The sequence below is a fragment of the Stegodyphus dumicola genome, chromosome 7 (genome assembly GCF_044657685.1).
Source record: "Stegodyphus dumicola isolate Sdum_Otavi_A_Nest chromosome 7, ASM4465768v1".
Taxonomy (NCBI): domain Eukaryota; kingdom Metazoa; phylum Arthropoda; class Arachnida; order Araneae; family Eresidae; genus Stegodyphus; species Stegodyphus dumicola.
Genome location: NC_140774.1, coordinates 108,145,876 through 108,155,089, shown reverse-complemented (window position 1 = coordinate 108,155,089; position 9,214 = coordinate 108,145,876). Strand labels below are relative to the sequence as shown.

Sequence of the window (9,214 nt, the reverse complement as noted above, 5' to 3'; positions counted from 1 at the left end):
TCAAATTACTTAAAGCAATTCATTTCAAGTTCATAAATTAACACCACAGAAAAAAGTAGCCAAAATTAAATGACCTGCAGACTGGCTGTTTTTAGTGACTCTTAGTTATAGCCCATTTTGTGCATGTATAAATTCATAAATATATGCAAATACATACATATGAGTAAATATATTAGCATGAGCATAAATATTATATTTTCATAAAGATACCATACATACTAATTTAATATAAATACTAAGATATTATATTTATATTTGAATGGAATTGCTACTGTTTCATAGTGCTCCTGTTTTACTTTCAGGGGCCACAGCTAGTACTGCAGATCATTCTTACAGGAGGAAGTCTACACAATGGTTCCAAAACAGAATTATTATGGGTACCATCTAAAACTGCAATAACTGCTAAGAAAAACAAAAAGATCACTGTATATTATTTGTTTAAAAAAATATTCTGACAAAGGCTATGATAAAATAAGAACTTTTGACATGCACACTAAGCAGAACATTTATAAACAGAAAAATCAAATAAATGATGAACACAGGTGGGGTACATTTATAAGCACACAGTCTACTTTTAGTGTGTGATGATGTTAAGAGTTTGCATTAAAATTTCTGTGAACAGTACAAAAATGATAAATAAAATTCTAAATTATAACAATGTTATTCACTTGCTATATGCACAAGAGTCCATTAATAAAAAATCAAACTTCTTTCAATTTGTCAACCTGTTCTATCATAAATGTACACATATATACCATATGTATAATATTTATATTATTTATGTATATACACTATGCATGGAATGAAATATCATTCACAGAAAAAATGGTAAAAGTATCACGATCTTTTAAAAAAAAATCTTAAAGAATGGATGTTTATACATTTATATACAAACAAATCATTTACACATGTATACAGCATTTTCCTGCAGAAACTGCCAGTATTAATAAGAAACTATACAAAGTCTACTAAAATTCAGAAGGGAAAAGAGAACTTTTTTGGTATTGCTGAAACTGGTATCACTTCAGATGGTATACAATTTTTCTTTTGAATTCCTACCCATACTGTCTGCAATTTTCTCTATTGTAACTATCATAAACTGATAAATGAGAGCATGACTACAAAATTTTATAAGCCATATTTCATGCAAATGCAGTAAAATACCACACCTGAATATAGACATTTCTATTACAATACTGCATTTGAAACTTAAAATTTGCATCAGTTAGCTGTATATTCTTTTCTAATTACATTTCCTCTCTCCCCCCAGTTTTTTTATAAGCACTACAAATTTAGAGAACAAAACAAAATCATCCTGTAATGTTTCTACAGCAGCAAATTCAATATTAAAAATTCTGAAGTCTAAACATATACTTCATGTTGCATAATAATCAATATATTAACACAAAATCATATTCCTATAATTAAGAGAAGGGGGAGTATTATCAAATTTTTACTAATTTACATTTTTCTCCGTTTTGCTTTGAAATAATATAAATAAAATACTTTTACACTTGCAAATGAGATTCTTTTACAATTTACAATGAATTTATAGCAAGATCCTGCTTCATTTCACTATACTTCGCATTTGATTTCAGTGTAAATACATCAAGTTTACAAGACTTCCCATTATAATATGAAAAAATTCATGGTATGTTTTACATTAATTTTTGCCTCAACTGTATTTTTAATTTAGTTTTCTGTCTGGAAACAGGAATATTAACGATATTAAAACATGAATGTTAAAGAATTCCCACTGAGTAGAAAATAAAACTATTGCTTTTAATAGAGGCATAAAGTAATACACATAAGTCTAGAATTATGGTAATTTTACCATAAATCTGAAGGCATTCTTCATTTTTAAATCTTCAAATACACAAAATTGAATATTAAAAAACATAACATATAAAACTAAAATAAGTTCACTAAAGCCATATTTTAAGATATAGTACTACACATCATATACGGAGGAAATTAAAATTTAATTTTCAATGAAATTTAAAAATGAAAGCACTACTACCACACATCATATACAGGAAAAATGAAGATTTAAGGATGAAAGCACTAATATTTATTGCTGCTACTTTATATCAATAAACTAATATTTAAATTTTAGGACTTTCCAATAATTTGTCCATACTATTTCAACAATACACATACACATTCTTCAATGCAGGTTTAACTGTATACTGTCTAACAGCTGTGCTATTTACAAAGCAGAAAATGTGAAAACACCTTGGTACTTTGTGCTAATTTCTCATCCATTAGTTTGTCAATTCAAAATCTAATCTATTTTACCATTCTGTCAGAAGCAATTGTAACATTCTACACATAACTTAATTTGTACAATATAAACATTCATAACAACTAGTCAAATAAATATGCATATAAATCATCCCATAGAAATAATAATAATATTACAATTACACAAATCTGAATTTTTTATAGCACAGTGATCAGCAACTTTCAAGATGAAAATATTAGAGATTTATAAATCATAAATTTTTTTAACATGCTAGCAAATTTATAAAAGAAGATAAATAATTACCCGATTAAGAGAAAAATATTCCGGTGAATATTAATTCTATTAAACTTACAAAACATTTTGCAGATTTTCAATTTTTACTGCTATGAGTAGTCAGAGAATTTTATAAGAAAAAAGTAAAAAAATGAAGATAGCATTCCAAGAGAAGTGTATTCACATCGTCAGTATTCCTTTGAATTTAAAATCTCACTATGTGCAAGATAGTCATCCATCATTATAACTGAATTTCTTAATCAGAAGGCTTGAATTTAGTTTATTATTTATTTATTTTTTGTAATTAAGTCCAATAAGGAAGGCAGATAAAAAATGCAAGTCATAAAATAAAATTAATTTGTCCATACTAATACACTACAGTGAAATAAGTTGACTACATATTTATAGAATGAGGTTGCCATCATTTATAAGAAAATGGTCCAATTTAATTTACATTAATTTTCCCACTAGCAACACCCCCCATGGGAAAAAGTATTGTACTTAGCAACAAGGTTTTAGTATATATGTTACAGTGATACTACAAAATCTGGAGAATGTCGACTTTCACCGGTGAATGTCAACATTCACATAGTCTCTTGGTGTATGTCCGAAATATTTTCCTTACTTCTGACTTACACTGGTCAATGTCGACATTCACCATGTACTAATGGTGAATGTTGAACATATAACAATATTATATTTTCTTCTCCGTAATTCAGTCGCGAATAAACACACTTGAGACTTGAAACAAAAACCTAAGAACATGAGAACCTAAAACACACAATACATTCAAAATGAGAAAGCAAAATAATAGAAGTTAAAAACTTACTTAATTATACAGTACGTTCTAAATGAGAAAATAAAATAAGAGTAATAAAAAAATTTACTAAATTATGTGATTCAAATCTTATTTATTGCAACAACTTAAACTATTATGGCACTTTATGACCTCTCTTTTCGACTTTCACCAGAGCATATCTGTGATTGTCGACATACACCGGTGAGGGTCCGAATATACAAGAATGTAGTGAAATATTCGGTCTTTCACCGACGTATTTGGTGAATGTTGATATTCTCCTGTGAAAGTCGATATTCTCCAATTTCGGTCTTTCACAGTAACATATACAGGACATGAAGATTTATAACATATTTTGACTGTTCATTTTAATTTGAAAATGCAACAAACAGTATAACAAGTAATATGAGAAAGTAAGAAGTGCATTGCCATATATTAAGTCTTTTCCATCTTAACACAACAGACAACAAACCTTCACCTTCTCTTCTAATTCATCACTTACCTAACTTGCAATGGCTTTGGCTAACAAACCATCATCTCCATCATTGTGTCTCTAATGTTCATACGACTTTTCTAATTCTGGATAATGAAATTACATTTTTTATTCATTATTTCTTATTGATATAGATTGTAAATTTTTATTTTGTTTTGCTTTTACCACACATTAGTATTATTTTGAGTTTGATACATTATCTGGCAAGTTAGTTTCTATTAATCTCAGCTCACTCAGCAAATTTTCACAAATAAATTATTGGTAACTGTCATTTTTGTTTTACATTATTTCAGATTATGAAAGGTTACACAGGAATGCTGCATATTCAGATAACAAAGAGAACATGTATATCAATTAGCAGATGATAAAGGTCTCTGTTAAAAAGCTTTAATCATGATAAACAATAACATTTTGAAATATATTTTTCAAAAAGTTAATCTAGAAAAGAAATATTTTACCACTTAAAAAAATATAGCCAAATTAGTGAAGAATTTAAGTATATATTGGAATTAGACTTATGGGGGGGACTTCAAAGTAAACTATAATTAATTTAGAAGTGGATAAACTCTATATCTACTTAACGATAGAAAGCAAAAGATTCTAGTTATTAAACACATATGAACATTAGTTTATCCCTGGTCTATCACAGATATGTGAAACTATTTTAAAAAATGCATATATATATGCAATAGTGTACAAAATGTCATCAAATCATTTTGAATTCAGAATTGTTTATATGCATGATATGGAAAAAAATGGGCTTTTCATGAAATTGCTTTATTCAAATACTAGGGAAAGCTGAATTTTTATAATCAAATTCTCAGATTTCCTATCAAAAAAATTTGCAATTTACAAAACAGAAGAAAAAAAAACTTTTTTATTAAATACTGCTTAGATAAGATTACGTTTCACGTACACCGATCCTTCTAAAGCCTATGATTATTAAATATTCTAAATAAAATTTTTGAAAATTTCCCATATTATGCAATACGACGAACATCCTTCTGTGTTTAGAGAAGTAATGCCAGATACCTATCTACAGTCAGCAATTCATAATGGGGGAGGCAGCTATTTAAGTTTTAACATACTAAAAATTTTTAGTCTTATAAAAATAACTGCATAAAATAGTCACTATTTTCTGAATATATGTTCTGGCATAATAATATATTAAATTTATAATACGAAAGAGAAGTTTTGATGACAATGCTGAAACTTAAGATTGCTATTCAAAAAATAAATAATTAAAAAAAAATCTGGTCCAGAAATCACAAATTGTACTAAGACAAAAATTCAGTAATATTTAAGAACTGATAATTATAAGCAATGAAACAATGTGGAAATAAATAAAAAGTTGGAGAGGGGGGAATGCCAAGTTCCAAATAGTTCCAAATCTACACAATAAAAATTGCAAAATTTAAAGAAAAGCTAAACTAATGATTTTAACATGTTTGGTATATAAAAGAGTAATTATGAATGTAATATTTTACATTTGTGAAGGAGGGATTTACTTTTCTAGGTACAGAAAAAATAAATTTTGGCCATCATGAATTTGTAAAATTAGTACCATCATCAAATGAAGGTAATATGTCATATTTAAATCCTAATAACTTTAATATTCAAGGAATAACTTCAAGAAAGCAAGTTATTGATACAGGTTTGCCTTATTCCATTACAGCCCCAATTTTTTAGCATTTAACTGTGATTACAATTTTAATACCTTGTAAAATGGATTTGAAATCCAAACTACCTACTTATCCACACAGTTATATCACAACATTGGGATATTTTTGTCAAGGAGTACCTGATGGGAATAGAAATTTTGCCATAACATCTATCTTAACTTTATGCTCCCTTCTGAGAATAATAGAAAGACAATGGTAAAATTTCAAAAAATTAAAAGTACACCTATATCAGCTGAATCTTTTGGGTCAGGCATTCTGTAAGAAGCCATGGATGTGCTATCCCCCCCAAAAAATAAAAACATTAATCCTAACATATAAAATACTACGAAAACACTTTTTGCTTGCCACTTAAAAATAAATAAATAAATAAAACTCCAAACCTCTGTTGCTGTTTATTGTATAATTTTATTTAAAATACTAAAATTTGATGGCTTTTATTGATTCAAAAAATTTCTTTCGAAAATTCCTTAAAGTAATCTCATAGTTATGAACCTTAACTTATGAGGTAGTTATGAACATTAAGAAAACTTCATTTTTCGCAGTAAAAACATTTAAACACGTAATTTGAAAATAAAATTAGAAAACAGGTCCTAAAAATTCCACCAAAAAAGAAGAAAAGGCAGAACTTAGACCAAGCAAGTTGGCTGATCACTGAGCTTATCAAATTTTAATTTTCAGAATTATGTAGTGAGTAATAATGTGCATAAACCAATGATACGAATGTACTCAGTTTACTGTTAATCTAAAATTGCTGCCAAGTTTTACGTTAATACACAACAGATTTTCATCCATGCACAATTTAAATGCTTCTGTGAATCAAACACTTTTCACATAAAATATGCCTTCACTTCAGTGAAACATTAGCAACAATACCACATTTGGAAAAATAAATTATTTACTAAATACAGAAAAGCAAAGAGTGGAAATGATTATGGATTCTAAAACTTAGATGAAAAAAATGTCAACAACAAATGCTTTTACAAAAATCCGATCAAGAAATCTCACCTTTTATAAAATGACATATTAACAATGCAATTACATACTACTGTCAATAATTAATATTAAAATTATAATCTAAAATCTTTAAAATTTTATTTAATTAAAATAGCATTGAGCAAACAAACATCTTTGAGTAATGAGATATAACTATTATTAAAAAAATATACAGTTTCAATAGCAATCAAGAAAAATCTTTGAGATTTAAGTGTGATCTTTGCGTTTATAATTCAGACGATTTTAGAAATTTATAAATGCCAAATTCTGAGTGATGTTACAGTTAATATAGTTTTGTAAAATAAACTATATTAAGATATGGTTTTATTTATGCATGAAAAGTTCTCTTGTGCTGCATGGGAAAATGTTTAGGTGATTATCACAAATTGCAACTAACTGTTCCACATTCGTCACGTATATGGCCCAGCACCATAGTTCATATGAATTCTTCGAAACCCACCTCGAGTTCGCATTCGAGGCCAATGTCCTGGAGGATGAGAATATCGCGGACGTAGCATAGGTGGAGGCATACGTGGGAAATCACCTATCCAGTTGGGGATGATGCCCCTATTATAAATAGTAGCATCAGTTTTCCACCTCTGCGATTCCGGATCTGTTGTATCCTTTTTCAGTTTTAAGACTAGTCTCTCTGACTGCTGTTGTGCATCCCCATTGATTGGAGGTCTTGGATTGGAAGTTATCACTTGGCTTGGCCTTGGTTCTAGCTTCCTCCATGAGGACTTAGCTTTGTGATAACCACCTACACCACTTGTTGTGATATCTGGCAGTGGAGAAAGAGGAGAATTTCCCCGCTTCAAGTCCAAGCTATTCTCTTCAGGTTTATCAGACCTTGGTTTTTTTGGAATCTTATATCCCCGCAGCATGTCCTTTTTTGGCATAGGTAATTCTCGGGACGTATTTTTCCCACTAGTCAAACATTCTTTTGGCTCTGAAACATCTTCTTCCAACTTTACCACAGAAGCAGTTTTTTCCTGGCACTTTGTTAATGAAGATGATTGATGTTTATTCACAGATACAGATGATACTGAATGAGAATTACTCATATGTTTAGATTTTAATGCACATGATTTTGATGTTACTGATTTATCCTGTGAATTATACTTAGGGCTAGGCTTATTATATTTAATGATTCCATTCTCTGATACTTTATGAGGTGAAGGAGAATGAGTCCTAACAGGTGAATCGCTTTTAACAGATGGACGAATCTTGGCTTCAGATTTATCAAGTACTACAACTGGATTACAGTTCAATTCTAAGATTTTTGCATGATGAATAACAATATTATTATCTTTGCTTTCATTTGAATCATTACTTTGATTTAATAAACATTTATCAACTGAAATTTCAATATTTTTTTGCTCCATAACATCAGCATAACTTTCAGTTTTTTCTTGATCTTCAGCTTTTATACTTTCACAATGTATAGGCAAATCTATACAAGACTGGTTTTCAGTGGCACTATCAAGTTCTGATGGGACTGTAATACAAGAGTTAAGATTTAAATTTGCTTCCAACTGCTCAACAAATTGTTTCAGATCAGCTTCTGAAGCCTCGTGATTTTTCATTTCTATTTCCATAACATTAAGATAGTTTGTTGAAAGAGATTCATCAAGAGGAGAACTTATAATATTATTTACATCATTCACTAAAGCAGAATGATCTTGTATGTGGTTGACAAGATTAGATTTTTCATCTAAATTACCTTTTTTACACCTTCTTCTTTTGCCTGAAATAAAATTATTTTTTGATTTCAAATCAGAAGCTTTTGATTCCTCCTCTTTGGTAAAATTAGAACTATCTTCTACAGTTTTAAGGCCTCTGCTGGACTTACATCCATTATTGCAATCAGAAGTCTCATTATCTGACTTAATCTCCTCCTTGATTTTCATTTCTACACAACTCTCAATTAAAGATTTAGAAAGACATTCATTAGAAGAAACAGAATCAATTTCATGTTTTACAGGAGTAAATGAATTCAGAGGAGGGAAACAAATAGTTCCTTTATTATCACTATCATCCTTAAAATGGCTGTCTGAGAAATTTTTACTTGAAGAATCATCACCAATATATTTGTATGCAACTACATTTGAATAAGCATCATCACAAGAATCAACAGACTTATAACTTGTTTCAATCTGAGTAAGGAAATGATGCTGTTGATCAGAGTTCATGTCATCCCCATCTTTAGACACTTCTAAACCATCATCACTAACAAGATGATCTGAGGTCCACTGAAAACTAAGATTTACATTACTTTTATTAACTTGCAAGGAGCTGGTGCTTTGCAGATGGGATCCTCTCCTTTGTTTATCATACCATCTTTGAGAACGTTTTGCAAGCCCATTTAGGTAATGTTTAGCATATGGATTTGGAGAAGGTTCAGATCTTTCTCGATTACTTTTCCTACCTGCTTTCACTGTACCATTTAAGTGTGTTTTTGTGATATCTTCACCCACAAGGTTAGTGAGTACACTAATCATGTTGGGTGAAGGACCATTCAATCCCGTATGTTTCTTATCATATGCTAAATCCCCACAATTTGCATTTAGTACAGCTTCTTTTTCCTCTTTTGATAACTTTTCATTTTCTCTGGATAAGATATCTACTTGTTTCTGGAATATGTGCTCTTTAACCCTTAACCAGCTCTTGACAAGTTTTTCACGTTTTATCACCATGTAACACAAATTTCTTGCCTTAAAATCAAAAATAAA

General features: G+C 29.4%; 1 protein-coding gene across 1 annotated transcript in view; it reads right to left on the bottom strand.

Annotated features, from left to right (window-relative positions):
- Nucleotides 1-637: 637 nt before the first annotated feature.
- LOC118193372 (uncharacterized) overlaps nt 638-9,214 on the bottom strand; it is a 108,636-nt gene continuing 100,059 nt past the window's right edge. The window contains exon 17 of the mRNA XM_085820697.1: nt 638-9,196. Coding sequence (XP_085676823.1) covers nt 6,893-9,196 — 2,304 coding nt within the window. The 3' untranslated portion in view covers nt 638-6,892. The remainder of the gene's footprint in view (nt 9,197-9,214) is intronic.